Raw genomic sequence first — 14,793 nt, forward strand, 5'->3', positions numbered from 1 at the left:
CTCCCCATGTAGCCGCCAGGACTTGTAGCTGCGGGGACTTGGCATTGGCTTTCTGGAAGGCACAGGAGGCGACATGGGTGCTGCTGCAGCAGTTTGATCCCGTCCCTCCAGGCTTGCATATGGTTTATCCCTCCCGAAACTTGGCACTGAAAGTTAATCCCTGCTGTGAGATCACAAGTGGGACCAGGTGGGCCCTTCAGGAGGAGATTAGAACTGTGTCCTCCTGAGTGGATTAAGGGATTAGCTAGCGGGTTATCTCCCAAGTGGGTCTGCTCTGGGGAGCCGGTTGGGCTGGGTCTGCAAGGTGTTCCTTGTCTCTCACTATGGGATTCTGCTGGGCTTGGCTGGAGGAAGGCCCCTCGACTTGGGACCAGAGCCACCAGTGCCAGGAAACCTCTTTCTTCATGACACCATTCATTCTGTTGTTCCCACACTGACAAGAGACGACAGCCAGCTCCTCCCCCCCGCCCCGGGCCCTGCTCCTGGAGGCACCCGGTTCCATTGGCATCACCTCCCTCAAGAGACATTCCTGGCCCACAGGCCTCCTGGCTTGCATCCTGGGCTTCCCTGAGGTGGAGAGTCACTAGAGCGTGGTGTTCAAAGGCCCGCTGAGTATCCTTACCTGGGGAAAATCTATGACCTGACCTTGTTGTCTGCCTTCCACAGCTCCAGTCACGGGCTGGAATGAATCCACACGCTTGTGTGTTCATTCGTGCGGGATCTGTCTTCCCTTCTTAGAGGGTTAAGTTGTATAACAACAGAAGTTTGTCTGGGAGCAGTGTGGTGGCTCAACAGACTAATTCTCCACCTGCCAAGTGTGAAAGATTCCATATGGGTGCTAGTTCACGTCTTGATGCTCCATTTCTGCTCCGGCTGCCTGCTTACAGCTGGGGAAAGCAGTGGAGGATGGCCCAAAGCCTTGGGCCCTGCGCTCGTGTGGGAGACCCAGAAGAGGCTCCGGGCTCCTGGCTTTGGATTGGTTCCAGCCTTTGCAGCTGCTTGGTGAATGAATCAATGCACAGAAGATCTTCTCGTCTCTCCTCCTATCTGTTTGCCTGCCTTTCCAATAAAAAATAAATAAATCTTTTTTTTTAAAGATTTATTTATTTTATTACAAAGTCAGATATACAGAGAGGAGGAGAGACAGAGGGGAAGATCTTCTGTCCGATGATTCACTCCCCAATTGAGTGCAATGGCCGGTACTGCGCCGATATGAAGCCTAGTACCAGGAACCTCTTCCAGGTCTCCCACACAGGTGCAGGGTCCCAAAGCTTTGGGCCGTCCTCGACTACTTTCCGAGGCCACAAGCAGGGAGCTGGATGGGAAGTGGAGCTGCTGGGATTAGAACCGGCACCTATATGGGATCCTGGCACATTCAAGGCCAGGACTTTAGCTGCTAGGTCCAATAAATCTTTTTTAAAAAATCATTTTTTAATGTGTGTACTTTTTCTTTCAAATTTATTTGTTTGAGCAACACAGTGGCAGAGAAAGAGGGAGAAATGGAGACCTCCAACTGCCTGTTCGGTCCCCCAGATGCCTGCAACAGCCATGGCTGGGCTGGGCTGAAACCCAGGAGCCTGGAATTCCACCCTCCCACGTGGTGACAGGCCCCATGCACTGGAGCCATTGCTGCTGTTCCTTGGTAGGAAGTAGAGACTGAAGCCCACGAGTTAGAATTATTGTCCCAGGCAACAATTCAGCTGTTGTGCCTCTGCAAGGCACCCTGCATTTGCCTTCAAAATGCAGCTGGGGTGGGGGGAGGACGGGCAGGTGCAATGGCTCAATGGCTAAATCCTCACCTTGCAAGTACCAGGATTCTGTAAAGGCACAGGTTTGTGTCCTGGCTACTTCCCATCCAGCTCCCTGCTTGCGACCTGGGAGAGCAGTAGAAGATGGACCAAAGCCTTGAGACACTGTACCTGCATGGGAGACCTGGAAGAGACTCCTGGTTTCAAATTGGCTCAATTCTAGCCACTGTAGCCGTTTGGGGAGTGAACTAGCAAATGGAAGATCTTCAGCTCTGTCTCTCCTTCTCTCCATAAATCTGATCTGTCTTTCTAATAAAAACAAATAAATAAAATTCTAAAAAATGCATTTGGGGACCTGGCGTGGTAGCCTAGCGGTTAAAGTCTTCGCCTTACAAGTGCCAGGATCCCATCCAGCTCCCTGCTTGTGGCCTGGGAAAGCACTGAGGGCAGCCCAAAGCCTTGGGACTCTGCACCAGCATGGGAGACCCAGAAGAGGCTCCTGGCTCCTGGCTTGGGATCGGCTCAGCTCTGGTTGTTGAGAGCACTTGGGGAATGAATCAGTGGACAGAAGATCTTCCTCTTTGTATACCTCCTCCTCTCTGTATACCTGCCTTTCCAACAAAAAATTTAAAAAAAAATTTTTTTTTAATGCATTTGGATGCAGTCTGGGGTTCAAGTTTTGTTCCCTACCTTCTCCTTCATAGAAACATCTGGTCGGGCCACGCTGCTAGGCTGGAGGAATCAAACACTGCCGTTGTTCAGGCGTCCCGGGATCTCTCGTGTGGCATTTCTTGCTGAAGACAAGAGGCAGCCCCGAGAGGAGGCAGCCCCGAGAGGAGGCAGCCCCGAGAGGAGGCAGCAGCTCTCGGAGACCCGTAAGACCCGGGAAGCTGACCTTGTCTCTCGAACATGTCAGTTGTCTGATCCTCATCAAGTTCAATTCAGCCTTTCTAACACACACACATAGCACAAAGCCTTTGTTTATAAAATAAATTACCTCGGTTCCATGGGATTTGTGAAGCCTGTTTCACAGGGTAGAAAGTCAGAATTTACTTGTGGAAGAAACAATGCCGCCATATCAGTAAGCTTGAGCTTCATTCATAACTGGGAAGTGCTGGAACCAGTGCCCTGGCTTACTAGCCTAATCCTCCACTGTCAAGTTGCAGCATTCCATGTGGGTGCTGGTTTGTGTCCCAGATGCCCCACCTCCCATCCAGCTCCCTGCTCGTGGCCTGGGAAAACATTTGAGGATAGGCCAAGTCCTCAGGCCCTTGAACCTGCATGCGGGACCTGGAAGAAGTTCCTGGTTTCTGGTTTCTGATTGGCTCAACTCTGGCCATTGTAGCCACTTGGGGATGGAAGATCTTTCTCTCCATCTCTCCTCTCTGGGGAGGGCTCATGTGATTGGATTCCCATCACCCTATGTAGGAAAGCAAGAGTGGCATTGTGAGAGTGTGGCAGGGGGACTCAGGCAACAGCAGCCTGGACCGAGATGGTGACCTGCAGACCAAGGGACAGATGGTGGTGGAGGAGGTGATGAGGAGTAGGGATGATGAACAGACACCCAGCACTGAGGAAGGGATGTCCCCTGTACCTCCTACCTGAGCTTCGCTAGCGGGTCACCCCATGACTTAGCAGTTTGAGATGATGCCCTTCGATGCTGTCTGAGATGCTGGGGTCAGGAGCCCAGGTGCAGCTCCCCCACAGCGAGGATGTGGGCCATGATGATGGTCATTGCTAGAGGTCACTGACAGAGGTTCTGCTTCCAAGGCCACAGGCAGGACGCGCTGCCTCGTGAGCTGTCCCTGCAGCCTTTCCGCGAGGGTTCCCCCAGCCCTCTCTCAGTGACAGCCAAGGTCCTGGCAGTGTCACTGGTCCCTTCTCTGCTTCTGCTGGATGCAAGAAGACTGCCTGGGCCAGCCCACAGTGGGTTCAGGAAACTGAGCATGTTGTAATGGAGGCTCGCTCCCCTCCAGGCAGGCGACTGGGTAAGCAGAGTCCTGAACACACGACAGTCAGGGGGCCCATCCAGAGAGGGGCCTGGGAGGAAGGGACAGAGAAGAGAAGGAAGAGAAAGCCCCTGAACCAGGGTTAGGAAGAAGGGGAAGGAAAATAGGGAGTAGAGAGGGGGCTGTGCTGGGGATCCTGCTGCCCCGTAAGTCAGCCGGTCCAAAGCAACTAACAGGACAGAGGGGTGAGGGCCATGGGATTGGGCAGTAAGGAGCTGTCCCTGAGGTAACTGGTACCCCTGGAAAGGCAGGGGGTGAGGACCCTGTTGTAGAGGCTTCCAGAAGCCTTCAGAATGAACTGGAACTGGAAAATGCAACAGCATTTTCTGGGGAGTCTGGGCCTGGAGAGCTCTCAGTGGGACCTGGCCTGGGAAAATAACTTCTCCTGTATAATGCACAGGCCTCCAAGTCATCGTTCAGAGACCCCAAATGGGATGGAGGTTCAGGACCTAGAAGTCTGCCAAAGTGCCACTGTGAGACTAGGACGGTAAGTGCCTGTCATCCGCAAAAGCTTATTACTGACCGCCCTCTTGTGGTCATTTGAGGGAATTGGCCAAGGTCGTCATTTCTTCCACTCTGGGCAGGAGGGAAGAGGAGGTGATGGATTACCAGAAGAAAAATAAAGAAAAAGGAGCTATTGTCACGTTGAACATGGTTTGGAAGGGTCTAGCACTCTTCACCCCCTGCTTTTTTTTTTTTTGAGAGGAAAAGAACTGCCATAAGAGAAAGTTCCTCATTTTTATCTTGGCAAAAATAATGTGCATAGAGTCAGGCGATGTGGATCCGAGACCTGCTTTGCAAGCTGCCGTGCAGCTTGATCCCATCACTTGAGTCCCTGGAGCTTCCATCTCATGTGATCCTAAAACAAACGGGCACACTGGAACTGAAATCACCCAAGGCACAGAACTCCGAGCTCCCGAGAGGAGCAGCACTCCACAGCTCTCAACAGTGGGCCGCTGTTGGCTTCAGCGGTTAACACGCTGCCTAGGGTGCCTGTGTCCCATCCTGGGATTCTGGGTTCAAGTCTTGGCTGCATTTCCAATCCCAGCTTGCTGCTAACACACACCTTGGGAAGCAATGATAATAACCATGATGGCTTGGGATCCTGCCCCCAGGTGTGGGAGATCTGGATGGGGTTCTCGCTGCTGCCCTCAGCCAGCCCAGCCCCAACTGCAGCAGAACTTAGGGGTGAATCGGTGAACGGAAGAGCGCTCTCTCTGCCTGCTTTTCCAATATAAAAGAAAAAAAGTAAAATACTAGTGGTTATTATTCTCAAGTGAGAGCCTGTAGGGGACTTGGACAAGGTCTGGAGATACTTCAGTTGTCACAATGTGCTCGGGATGGCGGTGGTGTATTTGGAGAGGGAATGGGAATGGGAAGAGTGTCGTTGGCAACTGGCAGGTGGAGGCCAGGAGTGGCGTCCAAGAACATCCCACCATGTGCAGGCCACCCACCCCCTGCAGCCGGAGCTATGTGGTGCAGAAAGCCCAAGGCGGGTCAGTGGAGAAGTCTCAGAGCTTTCTTAGATGAAGCCCTGTCCTGCTGTGTTTGCCTGAGTTAGTTCCAGGAGCTGCTCTCTGAAAGGCACAAGGGTCTCCTGGAGTTGGAGGAGATGAGCTTAGGCAAAAGGAGCAGTGTGTGTGTCCCACCTCCCCACCCCCAACACCAGCCTCCTGTGGCTCTGCAGATGGAAATTTGCAGTAGACCCAAAGCTCAAATCCAGGGCTGCTGTAGACGCAGGTGGCTCCTGCACAGCACAGACGGACGGATGGACAAAGGGGTATAGCGGGTTGCCATCTGCACACAAAGTGCCCTGCCCATGGAGGACTCCACAGAACTGAGCACCTGACGGATGGCCCATGGGGGAAAACAGAGAGCAGGGGCTCCTGAGAGCGAGCGACAAAGACACACAGCAGTGACACTGCGAGGTCAACTCAAAGGCAAGAATGTCATGAACAGCTGAAACATGCCACGCAGACACGCACCTGCGCAGGAACTGCCCCAGGGCCTCCCTCTCTGCCAGTCAACTGTGTGCGAAGATCAAGCACCAACTCCCGGATTTCCCAGGGGGACAATGGGCCCAGAGCCTCCCCACCTCACCCGCGTCGTTTGGCGTTCTTCAGTTTGACTTGCTGTGCACAATCCCTGGTCCAACGGGCTGCCAGTTGACAGCGCTGGTGGAGGAGTGCCAGAGGCGGCTCACCTTGAAGGTGGACTTGGGGTCCTTGTAGAGCAAGTAGGTGTGCTTGATAACAAACGGCAGGAAGCAGAAGTGCAGGATCATGCGTGAGCTCGAGAGCAGCAGGTACAGGACGCTCAGCTGCTTGAACTGTTTGCGGATCATGCCCTGGGTGAACAGCACCATGGAGAAGCTGGCCAGCTCGTAGACAACGATCCACACGACGTAGATGGGCATCCCCAGGTAGAAGTTCTTGCGGATGCAGAATACCAGGAAGCTGCCTATCAGGATGGTCACAACCGACAGGCCCGTGCATATGTCACGGTGGAAGTTCATGAGCCAGGAGGCCAGACTGGAGTTGGACTCCAGGTAGATGGAGTAGTTGTCCTCGTAGCCGATCTGGGTGAGCTGGCTCACATCAAAGATGAGGAACTGGATGGTGTTGAGCACGGAGAAGAGGCCCGCTATACGGGAAAGCTGCTCGGGAGCCATCTCAAGCTTGCATTAGCGGAGTGGTTCCTGGGGAGACAGAGAGGAAACCAAGTCTGTGACTCGATGGGCAGAGCCAGCCCTGGAGGAGTCCCCCCGCCTCCGTTAACACTTCCAGAATTGACAGCTGTAGCCTGTGGCTGGGGCTGCGGGGGTCTGTTCCCTGTGCTGACCTGGTGGGCTGGAAGTGGGAGCTCTCAGCTCCCTCTGTTCCAGCTCCAGCCTTGCTCTATGGGGTCTCCTGCTGGGGTCAGGAGGCTCCAGGGAAGGCGTTTCTCTGAAGACAGAAGCCTACATTGGCTCCCTGGCTGGAGGCTGGGAGTCATTCCTGGCTCTCCTCCAGCATCCCTACCCTGCACTGGCTTTGCTCCCTGGGTGTGCCCTGGCCTTGTCCTCAGCCAGCGGTGACCGGAAGCAGAGGGCTGTGAGTGTGAGGGCTTGCAGAGATCACCCAGCAGGTGCAGCTCCAGCTGCAACCTGGGCTGCACTTGAGCCCTCAAGGCTGTGTTCTGGCCAGGGGGAGATGCTCAGAACCACAGCAGACACTGCTCGGCATGTGTCTGTCGTGGAGGGCTCCAGGCTGGGGCGGGCTTGGCTTGGCTTGCCTTCTTTGCCACGTCACACGGCTATCCAGGAAAGCTCTCTCTTCTTCAAGCAGCTCACTGGCGTGCCAGTCTATGAAGGGAGAAAGGCAAGAAATAGTCATGCGCGCATTACGCAGGAGCTTGTCTGTCTCCTGCCTGAGGTGTCTCCAGCGGGGTCCGACCAGAGGGCAGCCGGCGGCCGGTCCCAGCCTCTCTCCATCAGGCAGTCAGAGGGGGCCCTGCCCAGCCAATGGGTGCACACACAGGCTGCCTGGCTCCCTTCCCACTCACCACCATCCCTGACTTTATGTATTGGTTCAACCTCAAATATGACAAAATATACACACCACACAGTTGGGGCAGGTTTGGCTCAGGGGTGAAGATGCTGTTTGGGAGGCCAGTGCCCAGTACTGGAGGACCTGGGTTTGAATGCTGGCTCTTCTCTCAATGCCAGCTTCCTGCTAATGCACAGCCCGGGGGGTGGCAGGTGAGGGCTCAAGAGCTTGGGTCCCTGCCACCCACATGGCAGACCTGGATTTGATTTCCTGGCTCCTGCCTTTGGCCTGGCCCAGTCTAGTTGTTGCAGATATATGGGGAATGAATTAGCGAATGGAAGAGTTTTCCCTCGCTTGCAGCCTTTCAGTTAATAAATTAAAAAAAAAAACATAAAGCACACATAAAATGGACCATTTAATATCTTTTGAAGGGCCAGCGCAAGGGCTCAACTGGCTCATCTTTCACCTGCAAGCATCAGCTTCTCTTATGGGCTCTAGTTCATGTTCCAGCTACTCCATTTTCCATCCAGCTTGGGAAGGCAGCAGAGGATGGCATGTGTCTGTGGGCCCTTGCACCTACATGGGAGACCGGGAAGAAGCTCCTGGCTCCTGGCTTTGGATCAGTTCAGCTCCAGGCATTGCAGCCATTTGGGGAGTGAACCAATAAATAGAAGACCTCTCTCTCTGCCTCTCCTTTTCTCTATAAATCTGCTTTTCCAATAAAAAAAAATTATTTTAACATTATGAAACCCTTTGAGTTCCCAGTTCCGTGACGGTACGTAGATTCCTCTTAGGCAACTATGGCCACCTTCCACCTCTAGAGCTTTCTCATCTTCCCAAATGAAAGTCCTACTCAACCCTCATTCTCTGCCACCAGCCCTTTCTGTCCCTAAGAAGTTAACCATTATGGGCCCAGTGCAATAGCCTAGTGGCTAAAGTCCTCGCCTTGCATCCACCGAGATCCCATGTGGGCACCAGTGCACAGCCAGGTCTCCCAAGGGTTAACTCCACAGCGTAGCATGTTTATTTAGGGGTAATGGGATGGGCAATCTTGGCCTGATACATTTAGCCCCTGGCTTGACATCAAGCTCCCTCTTCCGTGCTTCCCCTTTTTTGAGATGCCCTTGGGGGAGCTTAGGAGTTGCTTGAGCATTGGGAAAATACTGGAAGGAACCAGGCAGACCATAAAAGAGGCAGGCCAACTTCGAATAAACGGCTTTCTCTTCGCAAGAATGACCCACTGCGTGTTGTCTTTTTTGTAACCCTAGTCCCTCGCTCAGGGTACACAGTGATGTGGGCGAGGCCGACACACCAGTTTGTATCCCGGATGCTCCACTTCCCATCCAGCTCCCTGCTTGTGGTCTGGGAATGCAGTCGAGGATGGCCCAAATCTTGGGACCCTGCACCCACGTGGGGGACCTGGAGGAATCTCCTGGCTCCTGGTTTCAGATTGGTGCAGTTCCAACCATTGCGGTTACTTGGGGAGTGAACCAGCAGATATTCTCTATCTCCTCTGTGAAAATCTGACCTTCAAATAAAAATTAAAAAAAAAAAATATTAACCATTCTTGGTCACACAGTTTGATATTCTCAAGCTGCATCCCACACTTTAACACTTTATCCCCACCATCTTCCCGGCGCTGTAGGACTCCGACGACATATACCTGTCCCTACACCCTGACGCAGAAGAGCCCTGTGGAGCAGGTGAGACCAAGCGTCAGGTAGGGGTGTAAAGGTGACTACTTTGCCATTCCCCCCACCCCTAGGCAAGCCTTACCTGTGAACAGTCACCCACCCTGGGTGTCCCCTGGCCCTCTGAACCCCAGATCACAACTGCATTCCTTTGCTTTCTACCCGGCTTGCAGGGTTTGAGAGGTGACGTATAGGCCCAGGTGCCTGCTGCCCCGTCCTTGGGATCTCGACCCCAGCACCTCCCTGCTGAGCCGCTGTCATAACCTGACTCCTCTCACATTCATTCAGCAGACACTGCGCGTGTCTGTACTCACAGAGGGAGTTGGCCCTGGACAGGCATGTGGAAACTCACATGGCAGAGAACACGTGGGCAAAACACTTTCAAACTGGAAAACAAGGGGGGGGGGCGCTAGGAAGACCCTGACAATGCAATTTGGCCCGTGCCTTGGAGGAGGCGGAGTAGGAGAAGGAAGTGGCCTAGGCTCCACAAGAAATAGCTGTGAGTGGCTCCAGCCCCAGGAGGTGGCAGCTGAGTTGTGTGTGTCCTCAAGGGTTAACCCTAAAGGACTGAATCTTAAAGGATTAACCTGCTGGAAGAGCAAGGGACTTCACCCTTGGCCCAAGGGCAACATCCAGGCAGGCACAGGAACAGGCAAAAGCCCATTTAGGAAGCACACAGCAGTGTGGCAGGGCAGAGGGGAGGTGACACAGGTTGGCAGGGGCTGAGCCAGAAAGGAGCCCCCCATGCTTACTGCCCAGGCTGACATTCTCTCTTTCCCTCCTTAAAAACTCTTCTGTTGCTGTTCCTTCTATTGAGCTTAAGATCCACAAATAGAATGTGGTAAGTCTACCCTCTTTGAAAAGGAAAAATCTGAAATTAGAACTTGAAAAGAATCAATGTGAATTAAGGACCTACTAGGAATCGGTCACTTGGACATTTGCTTATCCAGGTTATTCTGTAGAAGACAGTGTCCCCTCGCAAGTGTTGGTTCCCCCCCCCTCTCCCCCCACCTCCGGCCCCCAGACCATAAAGCCTCCAACCTCACTCCTGGGGCCAGCACCTTCCATCCTCGTCCATGCTGCCACCTGCTGGACTCTCTCTTTCTCTTGCATTCTCAGTCACACAATCTTGATCTTCATGAAGAAATTATTTGTGCATTCTTCACATTCGTGGGTAACAAAATGCCACCCAAAGTGTACTGAGCCATCTTTCTCTTTTTATTTTTTTAAGGTTTATTTATTTATTTGAAAGGCAGAGTTACAGAGGAGAGAGAGAGAGAGAGAAGACAGACATAGAGAGATCCATCTCCAATTCACTCCTCACATGGCCACAATGACTGCAGTGGGGCTGGTCCGAAGGCAGGAGCCTGCGGCGTCCTTTGGGTCTCTCCCATGTGCATGTAGGGGCCCCAGCACTTGGACCATCTTCCACTGCTTTCCAAGGTGCACTGGCAGGAGCTGGATTGGAAGTGGAGCAGCCAGGACTAGAACATACAGTGCTCATAGGGGATGGCAGCACTGTAGGTGGCAGTTTTACCCGTGGTGCCATAGCACTGGGGGTGAGAGTCCTGTGTTTCTCTTTCTCTCTTTTTAAGATTTATTCATTTTTATTGGAAAGTCAAATATACAGAGAGGAGGAGAGACAGAGAGGAAGATCATCCGTCCGATGATTCACTCCCCAAATGGTTGCAATAGTCAGTGCTGTGCCAATCTGAAGCCAGGAGCCAGGAACTTCTTCCGGGTCTCCCACACGGGTGCAGGGTCTCAAGGTTTTGGGCCGTCCTTGAGTGCTTTCCCAGGCCACAAGCAGGGAGCTGGATGGGAAGTGGAGCTGCCGGGATTAGAACCGGTGCCCATATGGGAGCCTGGTGCGTTCAAGGCAAGGACTTTAGCCGCTAGGCCATAGCACAGTGCCCCTGTGTTTCTCTTTCTAAGATGTAATTCCTAAGCCCTGGTGTGCACAGATGTGTTTGTGAAGCGTATTTCCGCTAACAGCAGGACAGTCATAAAACATAACAGAGAGTTGGGCCATTGTTCTGATGTCATCACTTTTCCCTTTAAGAAATAAGTGAACTCATGATACACTTTCTGCTTTCTTTTCCCTTTTCTATTCCCACCCAGGACTGGAGACCGTTTTTTTTTTTTTTTAATTTATAAAGATTAGTTTTTGATCATTTTTACACATTTGATTAGGGTGTGAAGGGTCAAGGGTTAGAGGAAAGTGGGTGAGAGCAATGTTGGGCTGGAGACTCTGCTTCCATCCAGGGTGGAGTAGCTCAGGGAATCAGCCTCTATCTTCCTAACCTGAAACAAAGACATTCACAAACTATACTAGACATACCGGCTGCTGGGAAGGGTGTTGGCCTCCAAAGCGGGGGACAGAGGAAGTAAAGCTGTGGGTAGCTCAGCTCAGGGCTGTGGCAGCTGGGGGTGGGGTTGGGTGGGGTGTGGAATCCAGTGACAGCTCTGAGTCAAAGAAAGGGGGTTCCAAGTCTGGCTAGAGTTCACAGGACAGGCGGACCAGACAGGAGTAAGACACCATCCCCTGACCATGTAAACACTGGTGGTCAGCAGAGGGGACCCCCACCACACACCCTCCCGCTGCCTACTGCCAGGGTATCAACAGAGAGTTGCGGAAGAGCAACCCTGAAGGATTAGTGGTGACAATTCTTTGTGCCCAATGCTCACACAGGGCCGGAAATGGTGCCTTTTCTCAACAGCCAGACTGGAAAACTTCATGATTCATGGGGAATTACACAGAGCGCACAGGAAGGCCTGGCCCCCATTGTGAGGACCAGCAGTCCCCCCATCCCTATCCCGCTGAGCCAGGCATCCATCCATCCTGCCCTAAACCAACGGACGGTCAGAGCAGTACCTGCTCAGCTGCAGCCCAGGCAAAACGCACGCAGCAAGGCAGCAATCGCAAAGTACCACCACATCAAACACTGATATGCAAAAGGAGCCATCCAAAAAAGCAATCCAGGAAGGTTTTCATCAACAACAGGGTCCTTTTTAGTTAAAACAGCCCCAGTGCACAGGAGGTTCCAGATGGGATTACAAATCACATTGTCTCTCTCTCTCTCTCTCTCTCCATTCCCTAGAAAGAGTAAGCAGTAAAGGTCTCTAGTTGCTAAGACAAAACCAAACACATCCCACCCCTCCATCACAATAAATAAAAAATAAATAAAAAGGAACCAGCCAACCACCTCCACCGCCCCGCCTCCACTGCTGGAGCCTGGGTAAGGCGCTGTTTGTTCTAGCGGTAGATGAAGATCTTTGATTTCTGTGGTAAGAAATCGCCGCTCCCCATGGAGATGCGCCTGTTGTAGGTCAGGATGTTGCCCTGGCTATGGTCTTTGTAGATGATGTGAGCATAGGTGATGACGTAGAACGCCCAGAAGCAGTGCATGACCACGCGAGCCACCAAGCCAAACCAGCGCAGGACTCGGACCTCCGCGGTGTGCAACCCCGTGTTGGTGAGTCCCTGGACGATGATGTTGACGATTTCGTAGAAGAGGATCCAGATGACGTAGGTCATCAGGCCCTTGTAGAGCTTCACATACACCGAGTAGAGGAGGAAGCAGCTGATGACAACGGTGATGATGGACAGGTAGAAGACGATCATCTGGCTGTGACAAATGATGAACTTGTTGATGACGTCGTCCGTGCTGTTGTAACGGGTTTGGGTTTTCAGAGGGCAGTAGCTGTCTCTCAGGTGCTTCTGCTCGAAGTTGAGATACAGGTACACGGCCAGCAGGGTGAAGACGCCTGACAGCACGGTGCCCAACTTGGCCGTCATCCCACACCAACGCTTCTGCTTCCCGCCCAACCTTCCTGCGAAGACAGAATGTTCGGGGGGCATGGCGGCTTCTGGCTGCGTGGGAAACTCCCAGGGCTACTGTCTCTGTCCCCAGATCCACTTAGGAGATGGAGAAATGGAAACCAGGACAGCACAGCCTGGGGAAGACAAGGGCTGTTTCAAGTCCACCAGGGAGAGGGATGTCAGAGGGTTTAATCTGGGGTTGGCAGCCGTGAGCACATGAATCACAGCACTGATCCCCGGCCCCCACCCATGCCAGTGGGAGCAATGCCCAGGTGGGAGTCTGGCAGCAGCGAGCACTGTTGCTTGAAACCTCCTCAGGAGTTTTCAGATCTACCCAGTGTTAAGAAGACACTGTTAGACAAGAGGACTTTAAACTGGGCTCTCCCGGCAATGCCTTGGGCAGCCCTTGCTGTGTGTCTGATGTTGAAAATCAGCTGTGCTGAGCTCAGGCACCTTGGGGAATCACCAGCACAGCATTAAAGCCAGGACTCCAACTGGCACTCTGATATTCCAAGCAGTGGCTCTCCTGCCAGGAGAAGCTGATGGTAACAGGTAGATGCCAACTGGCCCACTACACACCAAAATGTATGGGTCACAGTGATATATATCCTTTAAGGGACACTGAGAGTCTTAAAAATTTTTTTTTTAAAGTTAAAAATATTTATATTATTTATATTGAAAACTCAGATATACAGAGAGGAGGAGAGACAGAAAGAAGATCTTCCATCTGGTGATTCATTCCCCAAGTGACCACAACAGCCAGTGCTATGCCAATCTGAAATCAGGAGCCAGGAACTTCCTCCAGGTCTCCCATGTGGGTACAGGAACCCAAGGCTTTGGACCCTCCTTGACTGCTTTCCCAGGCCACAAGCAGGGAGCTGGTTGGGAAGTAGAGCTGCCGGGATTAGAACCAACACCCGTATGGGATTCCAGCATGTTCAAGGTGAGGACTTTAGGCACTAGACCACTGCGCCAGGCCCAAGATTTATTTTTATATTTTTATTGGAAAGGCAGATTTACAGAGAGGAGAGACAAAGATCTTCCATCCACTGGTTTACTCCCCAAGTGGTCACAATGGTTGGAGCTGAGCCAATCCAAAACCAGGAGCCAGGAACCTCCTCCGGGTCTGCTACGTGGGTGCAGACTCCCAAGGCTTTAGGCCATTCTTTGCTGTTTTCCCAGGCCAGAAGCAGGAAGCTGAATGGGAAGTGGAGCAGCTGGGACATGAACCAGTGCCCATGTATGATCCCAGCACATGCAAGGCGAGGATTTAGCGACTTAGCCATCATGCCAAATCCAATATTCCTTTCTATTTAAGATTTATTTATTTTATTTGTAAGACAGAATTGCACACACACACATACAGAGCTTCCATACACTGATTTACTCATCAAATAGCCACAATGGCCTGGGCTGGGTTGAAGCTGGGTCCCCCGTGTGGGTACAGGAGCTAACCTCTGCTGTTTCTCTAGGCCATTAGCAGGGATGCTGGATGGAAAGTGGAACAGCCAGGATTCGAACAGGTGTCCATATGGATTGCTTCTATGCCAGGCAGTGAACAGAATATTCTTATAATAGATGCAACAGGTGTTGCGGCACAGTGGTTAAGCCACTGCTTCGCATATCAGAGTGCTAGTTGGAGTCCTGGTTACTTCTGAGTTTCAATACAACTTCCTGCTAATGTACCTTGGAGGGCAGCAGCTGTTGGTTCAAGTGCCCGAACCCAGGCCACCTGTGTGGACAACAGGAAATGGCGTTCCTGACTGTTGGCTTTGACCTGACTTAGACTCAGTTGTTGTGGATCAGCAGATGGAATATCTGTCTGCCATCTTGCCTTTCAAATAAATAAATATTCATAAAAGAATACGTTATGGTAGAATAGACAATATTGAGGTAAGTGTTAAACTCAAGAAATTGGGGATAAAACAAGAAAAATTAAAAAAAAATAGGAGGGGGACATTATGGTGCGGCGGGCTAAGCTGTTTCCTATGATGC

General features: G+C 52.2%; 1 protein-coding gene across 1 annotated transcript; it reads right to left on the reverse strand.

Moving 5' to 3' along the window:
• Positions 1-12,231: 12,231 nt before the first annotated feature.
• Positions 12,232-12,837, reverse strand: TMEM217 (transmembrane protein 217). Its single transcript, XM_040983048.1, has one exon. The coding sequence runs from the start codon at positions 12,835-12,837 to the stop codon at positions 12,232-12,234; it is 606 nt and encodes a 201-aa protein (XP_040838982.1).
• Positions 12,838-14,793: the final 1,956 nt, after the last annotated feature.

Source organism: Ochotona curzoniae, unplaced genomic scaffold (genome assembly GCF_017591425.1).
Source record: "Ochotona curzoniae isolate NIBS_2020 unplaced genomic scaffold, NIBS_Ocur_1.0 contig_3819, whole genome shotgun sequence".
NCBI lineage: Eukaryota > Metazoa > Chordata > Mammalia > Lagomorpha > Ochotonidae > Ochotona > Ochotona curzoniae.

What these genes read in the sequence shown, in the direction of transcription:
- TMEM217 (XM_040983048.1), bottom strand. Translation starts at nt 12,837, where the DNA reads ATGCCCCCCGAACATTCTGTCTTCGCAGGAAGGTTGGGCGGGAAGCAG.